The sequence below is a fragment of the Xiphophorus hellerii genome, chromosome 1, assembly GCF_003331165.1.
Source record: "Xiphophorus hellerii strain 12219 chromosome 1, Xiphophorus_hellerii-4.1, whole genome shotgun sequence".
NCBI classification, from domain to species: Eukaryota; Metazoa; Chordata; class Actinopteri; order Cyprinodontiformes; family Poeciliidae; genus Xiphophorus; species Xiphophorus hellerii.
The window spans coordinates 28,110,667-28,128,420 of NC_045672.1; the positions used below are offsets into that span (position 1 = coordinate 28,110,667).

At 37.3% G+C, this 17,754-nt stretch overlaps 1 protein-coding gene across 4 annotated transcripts in view; it reads left to right on the forward strand.

Moving 5' to 3' along the window:
• Positions 1-16,781, forward strand: part of acap3a (ArfGAP with coiled-coil, ankyrin repeat and PH domains 3a) — a 69,426-nt gene extending 52,645 nt beyond the window's left edge. Inside the window, exons 10-25 of one of the 4 annotated variants that reach the window (XM_032558190.1) lie at positions 932-943; positions 5,620-5,735; positions 5,825-5,876; positions 6,221-6,321; positions 7,310-7,421; positions 7,661-7,869; positions 8,986-9,055; positions 9,134-9,228; positions 9,315-9,532; positions 10,329-10,418; positions 10,535-10,627; positions 10,705-10,919; positions 11,057-11,166; positions 11,598-11,708; positions 11,796-11,857; positions 16,021-16,781. In XM_032558190.1, the coding sequence (XP_032414081.1) occupies positions 932-943; positions 5,620-5,735; positions 5,825-5,876; positions 6,221-6,321; positions 7,310-7,421; positions 7,661-7,869; positions 8,986-9,055; positions 9,134-9,228; positions 9,315-9,532; positions 10,329-10,418; positions 10,535-10,627; positions 10,705-10,919; positions 11,057-11,166; positions 11,598-11,708; positions 11,796-11,857; positions 16,021-16,127 (1,773 nt within the window). In that variant the 3' untranslated portion in view covers positions 16,128-16,781. Of the gene's footprint in view, positions 1-931; positions 944-5,617; positions 5,736-5,824; positions 5,877-6,220; positions 6,322-7,309; positions 7,422-7,660; positions 7,870-8,985; positions 9,056-9,133; positions 9,229-9,314; positions 9,533-10,328; positions 10,419-10,534; positions 10,628-10,704; positions 10,920-11,056; positions 11,167-11,597; positions 11,709-11,795; positions 11,948-16,020 lie in introns of all 4 variants that reach the window. The other 3 variants (XM_032558199.1, XM_032558207.1, XM_032558213.1) reach the window with 3 other exon arrangements.
• The last annotated feature ends 973 nt before the right edge of the window (positions 16,782-17,754 follow it).

The following is a 17,754-nucleotide window of genomic DNA, read 5'->3' on the forward strand; positions in this document are numbered from 1 at the left end:
AGACCAAACATCAGACCTGAGAAGGTACTATATTGTGTCTAATGCTGACCAGACTCCTTTGGGCCAAATATCCTCAGGTAAAAGGCCATCAAAACAAACACCAAACCCAAGGAAATGTCTCCTATAGCAAAGCCATGAAAGTTGAAAGCAGTTCCAATGTTTTATGTTGTATGTTATAATATAAAGTGTAAAATATCGATGCCATTGCGTCGAAAATACTGCACTTGACCTTCCACTACGATGCCCTTATTGGTTGAGGTTTAATGACATTCATGTTGACACTATTTTAGCTACAGCACTTATTTTGCATTATAGCAGAGACCAATGTATTGAATAAGATATTGAATAAGGATGTAAATACCAGTAGTTTATTTAGCAATACCAAAACCAGGTGGTTTCAGGAAAGTTTCTAGCACAAATTAATTGAATCCACAAAGGAGGTCCTCATTGTCTGGCATCTCCATCTTAAATAATGTGCAAAGTGTTATTTTCGGCAGGCCGATGTGTGTTGGATGTACACCCAGGATCAGTGGCCATCTGGCAGACAGCTCTGCTATGTTCCCCCTCCAGGCGTTGTAGTCTCTGATATGGACAGACCCAGTGGGAAGGGTTGGGGTTCAGATGTTTAGCCAGTTATTGATGCATTTCTGTCTGAGCTGTTAGGCACCTCACCAGCACCCTTCACATGGAGACATGTGGACATGTGAAATAGGTAAACTTTGAATGACGATGTTATTGAGTCTGATGGGTGATGTTTTCTGCTGCTGAAGCGTGATTGAAGCTCGGTAATGAGGATAATAAGCAGTGTGCTGAACCTGAAAGATTATCCCTTTATCCCAGTTTAAACCATTCTTCTGCTGCTGGACTCTAATTCTCTGTTATCTTTTCTGTCTCTTCCATCTCCCTAATGGCACCATGTTCATCACCTCAGACCCTCATGCAGGTGAGTAGGCCTCCTTTTGTTTTTCTATCTGGATTTTGCTGGGTTTTCACTGGAAACTTTGGTTTAGCTCATGCAGACTTTTGTCTTAACTTGAAGTCTGCAAACATTTACTGCTTACTCTGCTTTATCAAGCTGTATTTGAACTTTAGAAGATTTGAGGGCAGGCTAAAGTGGGTCCTGAATAATTTACAATGCACAATCAGAAACCAAACTTAGTTTGAGTGGCCTACATAGAGTCAGAAAGTTAGATCTGCCAATTCAAAGAGCAAATATAACCAAGGAGGAACTCAAAATGAATTATTCTTATATGGATGTTCATTTAGTGACAGACAGAAATAGTTCTTAAAAGGACTTTTTTCCCCTGTTTTTATACTTTCATCCCCTTCAGCCATGCACAGTAAAACCTAAGTAAACCTACAAAGGAGAAAGAGCATTAAGAAATAAGGAAAGCAGAAAGTAAGATTAGCTCTAAAACAAAAGATTGTTACTGCTGCTGGGTAGGCACGCAGAGAAGCAAAAGGTCCCAAATGTCAGAACCATTTATTTTTAATCTGTGCTTTAATGGAGAAGTCATGTTGGAGAGTGTCTTTGCTTCTGCTACCTGCTGCTCCTGCGCAACCTGGGTTTATTTTTACTGCCTGAAGCTGCATGCTGATGTTGGGATGAAATAACGACAGAATATTTTAGCTTTTATGTTGTGCCCTTTGTTTTATTTATTCATTACCTAGGACAACTTAGTTCTAGTATTGAGTACAAAACTGTCACCGATGATGTAAAAAGGTGAAACGGAAATGTGGCAACTTTGAAAATCTTCTAAATGATCAGATTTTTTATGTTTGTGTTTAATTGCCTTTAAAATTTGGTTTGAATGAAAATGGAGGAAATGGGGATACTTTTATCGGCCACGTTCATATATTATGACCAGGTGCCCTTCACAAGATCCCGAGGCATTTGCGAATTTCACATTAAATGTTGCATTCATCCATTTAAACATCCAAACATTTATCCATTTCAATCTCTTTCCCCTGTGTCTCCTGTAAATTTGTGGAGAACTCATATATTTAAACTTTTAAAATATGTCAAAATTTGATTGAAGACTCTTGAAATATGAGCCTGGATGAGTAAAAATGATAGATCCTTTATTGTCCCTCAATGGGAAATTTCTGTACAACAGCAGCAAAGTGACAGCCAATCAAAGCAAGAAGACTCACACAAATCAATCAATCAATCAAATTTTATTTGTATAGCACATTTCAGCAGCAAGGCATTTCAAAGTGCTTTACATCATTACAAACACAGAAACACAATGCAATATAGAATCAATCATTAAGTCAAGTTCCATCAATAAATTTGTAATTGATTACATTTCAAATACAATTCTAAACAGGTGGGTTTTTAGTTGAGATTTAAAAGAAGTCAGTGTTTCAGCTGTTTTACAGTTTTCTGGAAGTTTGTTCCAAATTTGTGGTGCATAGATGCTGAAAGCTGCTTCTCCTCGTTTGGTTCTGGTTCTGGGGATGCAGAGCAGACCAGAACCGGAAGACCTGAGAGGTCTGGAAGGTTGATACAACAACAGCAGGTCTTTAATGTATTGTGGTTCTAAGCCGTTCAGTGATTTGTAAACTAACAACAGTATTTTAAAGTCTATTCTTTGAGCTACAGGGAGCCAGTGTAGGGACTTTAAAACTGGTGTTATGTGCTCTATCTTCCTGGTTTTAGTGAGATAATGCACAATATAAACTAAATCAAAACATAACATTAAACAAAATAAATTTTTTACTGTTTGATTTAGTCATGGGCTGCACAGTGGTGCAGTTGGTAGCACTGTTGCCTTGCACAAGAAGGTCCTGGGTTTGGTTCCCAGCCCGGGGTCTTTCTGCACGGAGTTTGCATGTTCTCCCTGTGCATGCATGGGTACTCTCTGGGTACTCTGGCTTCTGTGTTGCCCTGCAACAGACTGGCGACCTGTCCAGGGTGATCCCGCCTCTCGCCCGGAACGTTAGCTGGTGATAGGCACCAGCACCTCCCAACCCAACTAGGGAAAAGGGTGTAAGAAAATAAATGGATGATCTAGTCATGAGAAACAATTTTCAAATCGTAATTAATGATGCTTAGAATGGGGTGCTGTGGTGGCGTAGGGGTTAAGCACCATTCACATAAGGAGACCATAGTCCTTGACACGGTTGTCGCAGGTTCATTTCCCGGCCTGGTGACATTTGTCGCATGTCTTCCATCTTTCTCATTACCCACCTTCCTGTCTGAGCACTTTCAAATAAAGGCCACTAGAGCCAACAAAACCTTGAAAAAACAATTCTTGGAATAATTGTTGTATTTTGGTGATCATTTAGCCTAATTTACTTGGAAAGCCATATAAGGTAGCTGTCAGGTTTGGTTAAGTTTTGATAAATTCTTTGATTACCTTTAAATTACACGACAGATATATAAATTAAGTACATAAGCAAAAGCAGAGTATCCGTTATCTCAACTCGGAACAACTCCAAAAACAGTTGTGTGAAAGATGAGGGAAAATAGAGAGCTGAAACTATTCCCAGTAGAATGTGGGAATCAATGAATTCCTAAATCTGAAGCTTTAAATCCAGGGAAATGTGTTCTGATGAAAGTTGTGATTGCTCTTTAGGCACGTAAAGGAGATGCCAGTAATCCATTTACGTCTAAGGGCTTTCATACAATCTCATTTTCCAATTTAAGTATTAACCTAAGCTTGATGATTTTGACTTACTTTTGCATCATGATTTGAAGGTTGTGGATGCTTATATGATCAATATGGGATCTGATATTGCATATTTTAGTTGAGGAGCAGATGTCACAGTGACACATGAAATCTGCAGTGATAATGAGGTCCAGGGTGATCCTGCAGGTGATTCACACATGTTGCCAACTGGGCAGCATGAGGTGTTCCAGGCATGGTCTGTAGGCTGGCAGGAGCAGCAGGTGGATGACGCATCGCAGCGCATTTCACTGCATCTTTCCATGTTCCTGCTTGTTCCCGCCTGCTGCTCAACAATTTTACGTGTTTTGCCCATAACGTTCAGAAGTCTCCTGCTTGTTTAATAATTCACTCGTGCTCTTTTTGGTCTGTGTGACGTTGGGCCGTTAAAAATAGATGATCTTTGTTGTAGAAGTAGAGAGTTTTCAGAGCAGCACAGCAGTGCGTTTTCTGTTTCTGATGTCCTGCTCTTCATTTAAGACAGTGAAGGTAAGTTGTTTGTTTTTTACGTGATCTGTTGGAGTCTGAAGCAAGCAGAGTTTCTGTAGATGTTAAATGTAGCTTGCTGAGGTTTTTGTTTGGTAGTCTTGGCTGCCGTCCAGGGTGGATTCCTGCTGGGTCACCATGGGGTTGAACATCTAACCTTCAGCAAGAGAGGCACACTGAAACAGCTGCAACTAATGCAAACCAAGCAGATCTGCTACTAGTTTCTGGGTCAAGAGCAGCTGAAGTGTTGCGGTGTAAATTAAAATATTTGCGGTCATGGATACGGTGGCAGCTGTATGGTAATTAGCTGTAATCCCAAGGCTCAGGCTGCAGTGCGCAGGGGTCAGAGCGTGAGTGTTGGAAATACTCTCCAGAGTCCGGTAGCTTAGAGGTCCTGCAGTTAGAAAGTGGGGAAAGACATGATCCTACTCTCAGACTTTGGCTCCACAGACTCTGGTTTATAGTTGTGGAGGTTTTTGAAGATTTTTCCATGTTGCTGAAACATATCCAGTGTTTAAAAATGAAGATATTTTGTCGGTGGAATCGCAGCTTGGTAGGTTGACTTGTATTTCTAAACATTTTCATGTTTCTAGAAGACATCTGATAGTATTCTTGCCTTTTTTTCATCCATATTTATTTGATTCCCTGCTGTTAGTTCAGATTAAACTTTATTTTTTCACTGAAATATTGTTCTTGATTTCTTTTTCAACTTCTGTACAAAAATATTTTGCTGGAAATAAACAGGAGGTCGTGGGAAATAAAAACAAGAGGACTCTGAGCCAGATAGACATAATACGGTGCTTTGCGTGAGAGGTTTATACTTCTTTAACTTTATCTCATTGCCACATCAAGCCATTAACATCACTGTTTTGTTTAGGATTTTATGTATGACAGACCAGCTCTAATTAGTGCATTACCATGAACCAGGAAGTTTTTAAATTTCTTGATAAGTACAGATCTGAAAAGTGTACCCACACTTTGGAGAAAAATAAAAAAATAAACAAGTCACTTTCTTTTTGTAGATGTTCTTGTCAAAAGTCACAATTTGCATATATAAAAAATTTTGCTACTGCATATCTGCCTTTTATGACTTTACAACCATAATTTAGATTTCTGAAACTTTTTAGGACTTCGCATATCCCTCATAGCATTTTGCTAAGTCTATAGCTGTGTTGTGGTGCTTGCAGAGGAAATGGGCAATTTTTACAGCAATCTGGAATCAGATAGTCAGGATCAAGCCTACTCATCTGCTAAGTTATATCATGCCACCTGTATGAACAAAGAAAAAAAAAACATCTTTCTTTTTACACATGATTACAAAGTTTAAAATTATTCAGTTTGTCTAATGTGTATAATGCTCAGCAAACAGAGGTCTGCTAGGAATCCACCTGCAGCCTCTTTGCAGGGTTTTCTGTCCTTTGTTGAGTGTTTAACATCCAGAATTAAAATCCTTTCCCTTCTGCAGGATTTTTCATATGACGACTCGAAGGTGGAGTTCAACGTGGATGCCCCTAGTGGCGTGGTGATGGAGGGCTACTTGTTCAAAAGGGCTAGTAATGCCTTCAAGACCTGGAACAGGTAACCGCCATGGCGAATCATTTATTCAGCAAGTCAAATATTTACAATCATTCAAATCAGAGAGCTTTCCCTCTCTGTTTCTGTTACAGACGGTGGTTCTCCATTCAGAACAATCAGCTAGTCTATCAGAAGAAGTTGAAGGCAAGTCCATTTATCTTTAAACCATCAGCTTAAGATAAAAGCAGTAATATATTTTGATGTTGCAGTGATCTTTTCTGAAATCTGTGTGTTTGAATTCGAGGAGATAAGTGAAAAATATTTCTGCAGAAAGATTTGAGATACTAGCAGATATCTGTTGACACTTTGCTGGTGGGGATTTGTGGATCCCAGTAGAGCTGTTTGTTCTCTCTTATAACTCATTTCAATGGATGGAGAACTCGTAGAGATTTCCTTTTGCAGGAAGCATATCAAGGATAGAAAAGCTGTTCTTCTCTGCTATTACTGTTCCATGTTAAGAAATATAACGAGTCATTTTGTGTGAACAGGATGTTCTGACGGTGGTAGTGGAAGACCTCCGATTGTGTTCTGTTAAACCATATGAAGACATCGAGAGGAGGTTCTGCTTCGAGGTCGTCTCCCCGTTCAAGTAAGGAATACTTGAAAGGGGTATGCTTGGATTTGCTTTGGGGAAGGACCATCAAGAAAAAAAATTCCCTAGATAATGGTTCAGGGTGACTTTTCTGCAAACATATATTTTTGCCTTTTCTTGACCTGTTTCTTTCTGGGAAAATCCTTACAATAAAAATAAATTAAGACCTTCAAATGTCTTAAATTCATTTTAAAAAATTTAAGTTGACCTTAAATTTGTTAACAACAGGTCTTAAATTTTGTCATGGTAGTACCACTTAATTAAGTTTTTTTCTCGTGAGTCTTTTTGAATCACACCCAAACATCTTCATTGTATTCTGTGATTAAATGCGATTGAAGCTCCCAGCAACTAGCTGTTAGCATATTCTTGCAATCTAGCTTTCATGCCTCTATCATGGGATTGTAATGCAGCAAGTTCCCCCAACCATCCCATATATTTCTAGTTTTTTTGGCCTTAAATTTAATTCAAGTTGGTTTTAAGAACTTGGTCAAGGTTTTAAATTTGACTTGCTGAAACCTGCAAATACTTTCTCTTAGCCGTCTAAGAGAACATCTAACAACCCAACCAACAATGAAATCATCCAGCAAAATCAAACAGACCAACCATCTAAGAATCCAACCACCCAAGCTATCTAGTGATAGCTGTTCACTAGATTAACCCATGAACAGCTATCTATTCAATATATCTAACTAAATAAACATCCAAAAGACCAACCAACCACATATTGCTCCTACAATCCACTCAACTAACCATATAGCACCTAACAGAAAAGCCAATATATCAACTAGCCATCTAACAATCCAACCAGCCAACAAATAGTCCAAATAGTCCTCAGACCAAACTCCCATCAAACGGTCCATCCCCCTCACTATCTAATTGAAATCATCATATCAATAATCTAATACTCTTGCAACCCAACCAACCATCAAATTTCAACACACCAACCTATACACATTCAAAACAGAACAATCAATTTCTGTTGCAGGAGCTGCATGCTTCAAGCTGAGTCTGAGAAGCTAAGACAGGCTTGGATTCAGGCAGTTCAAGCCAGCATTGCTTCAGCGTACAGAGAGAGCCCAGACACTTTCTACATAGAGGTGAGTCATCACTTGGTCATGAATAACTTGAGGGCAACGTTTACAGGTTGTTTATGAGATTCACCACATGTTTGTTTTTCAGGGCTGTTAAACACATGACTCTAATTATTGTAATTGGATACAGTTTTACTCAGATTTTCCTTTTTGTTCTGTTTTAAATGTAACGATTTTCGGGTCACTTTTGGGGTACATCTGAGACATATTTTGCCGCCCTAATGGATTTTCATGTCTAATTTCAGCATCTGGACAGAACTGCCTCTCCGTCCACCAGCAGCATCGATTCAGCCAGCGAGCCGCGGGAGCGCAGCGCCCGGGGTGAGACCATCCTGCAGCGCATCCAGAGCCTGCCAGGGAACGAGCAGTGCTGCGACTGCGGTCAGGGCGACCCGCGCTGGGCCTCCATCAACCTGGGCGTCCTGCTGTGCATCGAGTGCTCCGGCATCCACAGGTGGGAAACAGAGGAACATGCAAGCAGTAGCTAACTCAAACTGTCTTATTAGAACAAAAACAAAACAAAAAAACATCCTGAGGTTGACTAATGCTGAAAATATTCACTTAGTCATAGACCTGCTGAAGGAAGTTTTCCAGTGTTTTTCTGGAAAATAAAGCAATTCGATTTTAGGGGGGTTTATTAGGTTTGGATGATTTATAAGATTGAAAGAAAAAAGTTAGAGAATCCATCGAACTGTTCATCCATCCATCCATCCATCTATCCATCCATCCATCCAATGTTGGATTTGTACTTCGAAAGTATGAGAACTTTCGGATTTGTGTCTGAAAAATGTAAATTCAAATAAAATTTTTTAGGAATCCTATCCTAAAGAAAGTATAAATATAATTTCAAAGTGATTACCTTCAATACAGCCTAAAAATAAAAAAGACAAAAAATAATAATCCTCATAAAATTTGAAATGCAACATTTTTTGTTCACCAGACTAGAAAAATATATAAAACAGTATGTTTCCAATTGTAGGCAATTAGAAACATAGTTAGGGTTCAGGAAACATAATAAAAGATATACAAGTATTTAGAAAAACCAAGGTTATTATATCACAGGATTACCCTGAAAGCATATCCTCATGTGCTGATTTTAACAGAGTAGCATGGCTGCAAAAAGCTAATTTATGCTCCCTAAATCAGCTTGTTTTGTTTTTTTTACAAAGAGAAGAGACCTTTTGTTACATTAATTCAGTGTCAGAATTAAAAAAAAACAAAAACAATCTGCAGGATTTGCATGTTTTCCTTTGAAGTAAACCCATTTTCTTTTTACTCCCACCTGTTGAATATGCATGCTCCCTCTCCAAGCTCGTCCTCTCACAGTTGGGATCAGACGTGCTCTTTTGTCACAATACAGTTTTCTTTCTAACATGCCACTGTTGCCCATATACTAGACAGTAATTTGCATCACATTAGGCGTCTGGAATAACAGAATATGTGACTGATCTGTTTACCTTCCTTCCTCCACATCCGCACAAAAGAGGAATAACGGCTGCATTTCTTTTCTTGAATCAACGACCATCTCCTGCTTCAACTTATGTATGACGTTGAAATGTTTTTATTCCAGGAGTCTTGGGGTCCACTGTTCAAAAGTGCGTTCCTTGACGCTTGACTCATGGGAACCAGAGTTATTAAAGGTATGGTTAATTCTTTGAATACTTTGACATTTTGTGTTCTTACAGATTATCAATAATATTTATTTTATTTCCTTGCAGCTGATGTGTGAGCTTGGAAACAGCGCCATCAACCACATATATGAAGGCTCATACCAAGAACAGGGTCTGAAGAAACCATTACCATCCAGCTCAAGGTAAATATGTGTAAAAATGCAGCAAGCTTATATTTGAAGTATTATTTCTGAGGCAGTAAAATTAATTGAAACCTGTTTTGGTGCAGGCAGGAAAAAGAGGCATGGATTAGAGCGAAGTATGTGGAGAAGAAATTCCTGAAGAAGCTGGGCTCCACTGAGGCCCTCGTCAATGGGGAGAGGAAGTCGGAGAGGCACTGGAGTGTGAAGAAATGCCGCAGGCACAACAGCGCCACTACTGTTCCCAAAACACAGAGAAGATACAGACAAGAGCCTGGCAGCACGTCCCCTTCTGCTCTCTCAATTGGCAAGTCCAATAATCCAGTTGTTTTTATTTGTAATCATTACAGAATTTAGAAACATTGAAAAAAGAACGTTTTTTTTTTTTACAAGTCATAAAAAACATAAAAATATATTTGAAAGTAGGGCTGAAACAATTAATCAGATTAATTGTGAACTCCTCAAGTGTCATAGTTTTGGCTTCATCTGGTTCAAATTCTGTAAAAGAAAAAATCTCCTATTAAACACTTTTTCTATCCAACAATTAGTCAAAAAAAATCAATTGATCAACTTAACATCTATATTGATGTTAAGTTGAGCAAAAAGGGCCGAGCTTTTAACATGTTGATGTTAAGAAAAAGTTGAACATTTTAAAACTCAGACAATTTAAAACTCAGAAAATTTCCAAAAGTCCAAAAGTTGTTTTCTAGTAAATTTTAGACTTTTCAAACTCAGAAAGTTTTTTCTATTAAAATTTTGAGATTAATTTCAGAACTTCTGAGTTTTTTTCGCAGAAATGTACTGCATTGTGCACATGCCTTGAATTGCGAGTCAGATATCTTTATTTCTAATAATTGCACAATATTTTCTGTGTCATCATTACTATTATTGTTGTTATTGTTAATCTTTATACACTTTAAGACTGATTATTGTATGAACCTTTATACCTGATGCTGCTGAATTTCCACCATTGCGGTGAAGTCAAAGATGTTTGTATTCTAAAAGAGGGTGTACTTTGTTTTTACTGTATTGTGGAGAATGGACCACAGACTCATCGGGATGTATAACACTTAACTTGCGTTGTTCATTTGTCTCTATCACAGCAGCGGCCAAATTCAGACGAGAATCTTTGTTTTGTCCTGATGAGCTGGATTCTCTCTTCTCTTACTTTGATAATGGATCTGGTCCTCGAAGTGAGTTTGTTGCTTTTTATACTCCAACATTCAATCATAGACCCACATGGGAACATTGTGAGAATAACCAGAAATCTTGAGAAAGCGGATGCATTAAATTAACTTTGTTTCTGCAGGTTTGAGTAGCGACAGTGGCTTGGGAGGCAGCACAGACGGAAGTACGGACATCCTGGTGTTTGGCTCGGTGGTGGACAGCGTCACAGAGGAGGGTAGGTCTTGTTTGAGAAGGTTGATGTAACAGCTACGGGGTTTGGTGAGCAGCTCCACATACTTATATGATCTGCAGAGTGCGAAGTGTCTGAAGAGTCAAGCGGTGAGACTGAGGCTGAGACTTCAGACCCGGAGGACACGAGGGAGATGGATCCTGGAACGCTGCTCTATAAAGCCTCTAAAGCTCGCAACCTGCCCGTCATGGCGGAAGCTCTAGCCCATGGCGCCGACGTTAATTTGGTTAACGATGAGGATGAAGGAAAGACGCCTCTTATACAAGCTGTTACTGGGGTGAGTTAGTCTAGACAAACTGTTCCTATAATCAACTCTTAATGGTGACTGAAATTATCCCTAACTGTAAATATGTTCTTCTATTTTTGCTCTATTGTCTTTAGCAATAAATTTCTTAACTTCTAACTTTGTTTTAGGGTTCTCTGGTGGCCTGCGAGTTCCTGCTGCAGAACGCTGCTGATGTGAACCAAAGAGATGCAAGAGGGAGGGGGCCCTTGTACCACGCTACTTATCTGGGTCACACAGGGTGAGTCAAAATAAACCATTTCCCATCTCTGCTCTAAAATGTGTGTGGACACATTTTAGAGACTGTTGGGCTACTTTGTATAAATTACCAATAAGCTTCTAAATTAAGAAAAATCACATATGGGGTTCCCCTAGGCTCCCTTGTCAGGATACTTTTAAATACTATCTGCATGTTCTACATAACTTCGATTTGGGAGTTTTTACTTAATCTCTTACAATATCTCTTACATCTTTTACAGACACTGTTCGCTCATTTAATGTTAGCTCTTGTCTGTGTAAGGTGCTTATAATCACCTTGTGTATGAACGGTGCTATACAAATAAGCCGAATTTGCCTTAGAAAAATTTTAAGTTTCACCAAAACTAAATATCTAGTCTTCTTCGCTCAGTTATTGTTTGCTGTTTTTGACTCCAGTTTTTTGTGTATTTCCAGGCAGGTTTGTTTGTTCCTCAAAAGAGGAGCTGCACAGAATGATGGAGATGAAGACGGCCAGGACCCTTTGAGCATAGCCGTGCAGCAAGCCAATGCAGATATAGTCACGCTGTATGTTAATGGACTAAAACACTTCAGATCCAGTTTTGGTGTAAAATTCAGAGTCGGCTCATCCTGTTGTTTTTTTGTTTTTTTCAGGCTGCGACTGGCAAGGATGAACGATGAAATGCGGGAGTCAGAGGGGCCCTTCGGACAGCCAGGTCAATACCCGATCAGCAGCCCCACCGAGCAGCAGTATAAGAAGTGCATTCAGGAGTTTATCTGCATCCATATAGCAGACTGCTAATCAGGTTCAGTCAGGGTCATTTGGCATTTAGGGTTTTCTGTACTCATCTGAATATCCTTGCCATGCTGTGTCTGAGGGATTTCTATACCTTAAACCGTTCTGCAGTCATTTCCTCTCTCACACTTCAGCTGGAACTTAGTGTTGATCTCCAACAATGAAGTCAGTCTTGACCAACTAATTGAAAAAATAAAAATTTCAACGCAGATGATTTTTGAGCACAAATAGATTCTGTTCAAGTTCTCAGATTTAAGTCCTTAAGTTGCCGCAGAAATTCACTAATGCTTTTAATCAGTCAACAAATGTCAGGTTCATTCAACCAATCTCAGGCTGAATGAACCTCCCTGAAGTTGTGAAGTTCATGTGAAGATCTTAGTTTTTCCTTTCATGCTGTCTTTAAGTAAAGCTTTGTCATCCCTGCAGTGAGAAGACCTGTAAAACCTGATCCTAACTGTGACCAAATGATTCTCAGAGTTGTTTCTATGTATTGATCAGCAAACTGATCAAGTGAAGCTTTTATGATGCACTTTTGTGACAAACGGGGATTTCATTTTCTCTAATTTTATTCTTGTCAAAACGTTCTGAGCAATGGTGCAATAACTTTTTTAGTACTTTTTGTATTGTTAAATAATGTGTCAGGGGAAAGTATTTTCTTTTTTTTTACACAGGGTAGATTTTGTTAGATGAGCACTTACACACACAGTATTCTGTTTTCATTAGAAAATTTAATTTATTCACTTGTTGGTGGATTTATTTTGCTTATTAAGCTGCACTGGAAGATGGGATTTTTAAAACAATAAATGGATTTTGGAGAAAATCCACTGTATAAAAGTTAATCTGTAAAATGTTTGTTTAGATGCTTTATTACAACTATACAACAAGTGAAGTTGTATTTATTTCCAATGCATGAGAAGATGTTGACTCTATCCTCCAAATTCTCATTGCTTCTCAGTTTATGCATTTAGTATTGCTAAATAATGTTGGTATTTACATTATTTTTGCCAAAATATAGTGGAGCATGTTTTAAATATTTGTTCCATATAGGATTCTTTTTCCTGCTATTACTGCCTGGATAGTAAATTATTTGGGTTTAGTTTTGACCAAAGAAAAAGAAAAGCCAGCAGTTTTTAAACACCTTTTTCTTATTTCTAGTAAGACATGAATGTGTTTTTTTTAACTGTACAGAAATTGGATGGGGGCTACAATTTGGAGTTATGCTACATTTATTGATTCCATGTTTCATGACACATTGGTACAATCATAACTGAGGTGCAAAATTTGCACATATGGAAACTGAAATGCATGTTTTGGTTTTGCTATTATAAAACAGATCACTGGAACTTTAAGATGGAACTGCATTGTTGCTTTATATTGGATTACCAATTGTCTCTGTTTTAAGTTTCACATCAAAAATGAACACTAACGTTGTTTCATCAGCTTTAGAGATAATATCCTGCCCTTAGTCCGTCGCATTGTACAATGATCATATAATGTTTGCCATTTTGTTTAAAGTTAAATAGTTTACCAGCCGAAATCTTGCTAATAGTTAGCTAGGTTTCTAGTTTTCCAGTTACAGCTTCTTACCATTGGAGAAATTAAAAATATTAAGAGTTTCATCAAATGAAATATTTGGCCAATCATCTCATATATAATTTTTTATTATATATGAACTTTATTGTGGCCATCTAATGTATAGAAAAACCAAAAGAAAATAGCTTTGTGCTGCACAATTAACAGTAGTGATGTTGCTTTTGGATGCTCCAGCTCTAATTTAGCCCCCAAAAAAACAAATTTTAAAGATTTCATAGCTAACGGGAATTAATAAATAATTACACTAACATGAACTGATTTTTAGTTTTCGAATTGTATTTTTCATAAACTGAGCTGTTACAACAGCAAATCTGTTAACCAATCTCAAAGGTAGTTAGGATAATCAGGCTAATGCTAATATGTTTATGTTAACATACAAAGCTCACAAGTCTGCTGATTTTCACCTTTTAGTTTTAAAGACAATTTATTTTTTCCAGTGAGCTTCACTTTTTTTTTTGTGCACATTAGAAAAATGCCATTTTCTTATGAGAAGAGTCAACCTAGATCCGCAAAGCTCCCATAGCTAGTCTTTCAGTCTTGGTTTACATAGTTTGCTAGCTGTCAAAAGTAAAGTTCAAAACTGTGAAAAATTGAGGAAAGATCTACCTTTTATTCGACTGACATTTCTTATTACTTTCTGTTCAAGATGGGGAATATATATTTTTGTAAATCACATCCATATTTTTTTGCACAGTCGCTAGTTTGTATTTACCACCACTAAATATTTTTGCAGGCGTTTGTGGTGACGAGAGGAGCAGCCCACTCATTTTCTCTTCTTTCTCGTTATTGATAGACCAGAAGCACTTTTTCATGCAGCCTTTTTCTAATTTGTTGGCAGTATCTCACAACAAAATTCATAGTTTTCAAGTGAAAAATGTTGTGACTAACAGTCATTTCCATTAAGCCAATGAACGATTATGTGTTGTATACATTGTGGTGTGTGTACAGTGACTGTAGTGAATACTAAATCCTATTAACACATCCTTCTTTTGGCATCTCTATTTCTAACTTCCTTATAGATTTTTTTTACTTTCTGTCTGTTATCTGTAAAACTTATTTCAATAGTGCAAGAAATGTTTCTCTAAATATTCTGTACTTGTGCTTATTAACACTATATATGTATTCCTTCTGTTTCCTTTGAAATGATACTGGAAATAAACAATGTGTGTCTAAACACTAACCTCTTTGTGTTGTGGCTAACCTTATTACTATTTCTTTGCTAAAAGTTGAAGAACTATCTTCAAGTGCATGACATAGTTACTATGCACATTTAACATAAAACCTATCTGTCAAAGCCTCCACGAGAAAGTTTTGATAAAGTACTAATTTTCCTTGTAGTTTTCCACATATTGCCATCTTAATTAAAACTACAAACATGTATTTTATTGTGATTTATGTGACAGATCATCAGAAAGCATCAGCGTCCCTGTTTCTGCAGGAAAAATCAGACCCACGATATGATGCCTTAACACAATGATTAGTGGCACTGGATTTTATTTAGAGACATCAGATCAAGGAACAACTGTATGCCACACTTTTCAGATTTCATTCGCAAATATAAGTTGAAAACCATGTCACATCTTCCTGCCATTTTACAAAAGTGCTCTGCTCTTTTTCTCAATCACAAGAAAGTTCTAATAAAATAGTTTGAAGTTTGTGAATGTCTTGTAGGAAAATATGAAAAAGTTCCAGGGTAGAAGAATATTGACTCTGTGTCATTTCAGCTTAATTCAAGTTCTTTATATTGCACCATTTTACAAGTGTTTCAAAACCAGCATACTTAGTTACAGCAATCCTGTAACAAACTGTGATATAGGCAAACATCATATAAACTTTTTATTACAAGCTTGTAGCTTTTAATATACTTTCTGCAATCCAAACGGGAACCTAAAACAATAACTTAGTATGGAAAAAGCATTAATTATACAACTTTGATCAGCTTTGAATAAAGTTAAATCAAACACCTGCTATTTTTTTTGGAGTTTAAGATAAAAGTTTGACTAAAAATAACAAAGAAATGGGTAGAAGAGTGAAGCCTTGAGTAGCTGAGGTCAAGCATCCAAAATGAGGGAAAATTTAAAAGAAACGGATAATGTGTGTTAAAAATAGGGAGCGGTAAATAAGTAGTAATAGTAAAATCGCAAATACGTTCCTTCTGAGCACCAAGTTTGAAACTTGATAAAAGTTTAAAGTTTGTTTCCCTTTCACATTACAACTCCTGGAAGCTTTTCCAGACACAGACACGGCTGCTTTTGTTGTGTGTGTATATATATTCAATGGTTACCGTAGCAACGAGAGGCATGAATGCCAGGTATTTGGGAAGCTGAATGAGGGGAAGCTTCAGGGTGCCTCAAAGCCTTCTTTTCTGTGTTTTCCCTTCATTTTCCCCTTGTATTTTATTTTGTGGCCATTCAAAGATAAAAAAAGAAAGATCCTGGTCTCATGAGATGATTTTTCATTGATGTTTCTTTGTTGTTTGTATCCTACTAGGAGACACAACATACATTGACATCTTCAGGGAGTTTTCCCATATGGCCTCCCACAACCCGGAGAAGCTGAAGCGTAGGAGTTTGCACTTCCGACACTCCTTCAGGTAGTCCTCTGAATATCTGGAGAGGAAGGCTGCCTCCCCTTCATACTTGAGATTCAATAACAAGTGACCTGGAGGAAGAATCTGAAGTTATTCATCATTCATCCTAGGGTGCCACTTCCTGTCCCGCCTTAAAAATGTGCTTAATGTAGATAGATTATGTCTAAGAAAAGACTTTATTTTGGTAGGACAATGTTTTTTTTTTTGAGGATTTGCTGGTCTTCTCCTTTTCAATATGACTATAAAAACATTATTATTTCTTCAAAAGGTTGGATATTTACTTCTTTTGTCTGTAGTATATATTTACCAATTTATTCTGTCTGGATCATTGAAGGAATCTCATTATTACCTTATTTTTCTACATGCATGCATTACATTTCATACTTAAACTTTCAAACACATCTAGGAAGTGTTACATTAGCCATCATCATCATCATATTCTTGCAGTGTTATTTAATGTGCCGTCTATTTTGATGAGAAATATCTTCTATTTTGCATCGACTACGCTGGTCTAGTCCTTGTAAAATTTTGGTTTGAATGTAACTTGCTTTACCACTATGAGATGAGGTCTTTTTTTGTCCTGTAAGCATGCTGGAGAAGCAAAATAAAACGTTAATATATCTTGAATGAGAGACGAGTGCAAATAAAAGCTTTTCTTTTACATTCTTGTGCGTTTCCTTATTTGGTGAACAGCAGCGCCCCTCAGTGGTCATATTGGTCATTCCTACAACACAGATTCAACAGATTTTGAAGTATTGTTTCAAGAACACCCCGCCTCTCGCCCGAAACGTTCGCTGGAGATAGGCTCCAGCACCTGTCCCAACTCCACTATGGACAAGGGTGTACAGAAAATGGATGGATGGGTTTCAAGAACATTTTACAGATGTCATTAAACAATAACCATCTGAACCTGTTGTGTGTCTGTGTGTCAATGTCAAGATGGAAATACATTAATAATGAACTTCAAGAACAAATTAATGGTGTCAGATGGTTTAAACTTTACATGATTATTTCTGGTAAATCCGAAGTCTATCATTCCACAGTGTGAAAGGCTATATGCGCGGTTCAAAAAAGTAGAAGGTTATTTTTTGTCACTCGTTTCAGAAAGTGAAACTGATGTTATTTAGTTTCACTAATTATTTTGATGATTAAGGGTTACACATTTTGAAAAGAAACCCAAAATTCAGTATGCATGTATACTTCGCTCTCTCGCTTATTTCCTGCTGCTTTATTGCATAATAAGGCCAGTAGATCCCATAAAAACAATCTCAAAATAAATAAATAAAACAAAACAAACTTTGTTACGTTTGTTAAATCAATTAGATAATTCAAATGAAACTTAAAATGTATCAATTCTGTAATAATTTCTTATATTTAAATTAATTAATAAATTGTTTAATAAACTGGAACAAAAAGAGGTGCCAGGCGTTTACGTTACATTCCTAAAAAGTCTTAAAAGAGATAGAATTTGGTTTGATTATTTTCCAAGTCTCCAGAAAAATAGGCGAATAATGACATACAAAAAATATTTGAATTTCCATATTTCAGAAATTATTAATTCAAGCAAAATGTTGAATTTTTGTTTGAAATAATGAGTTGGACAAATCCTTGTGAAGATTACAACACTTTCGCCT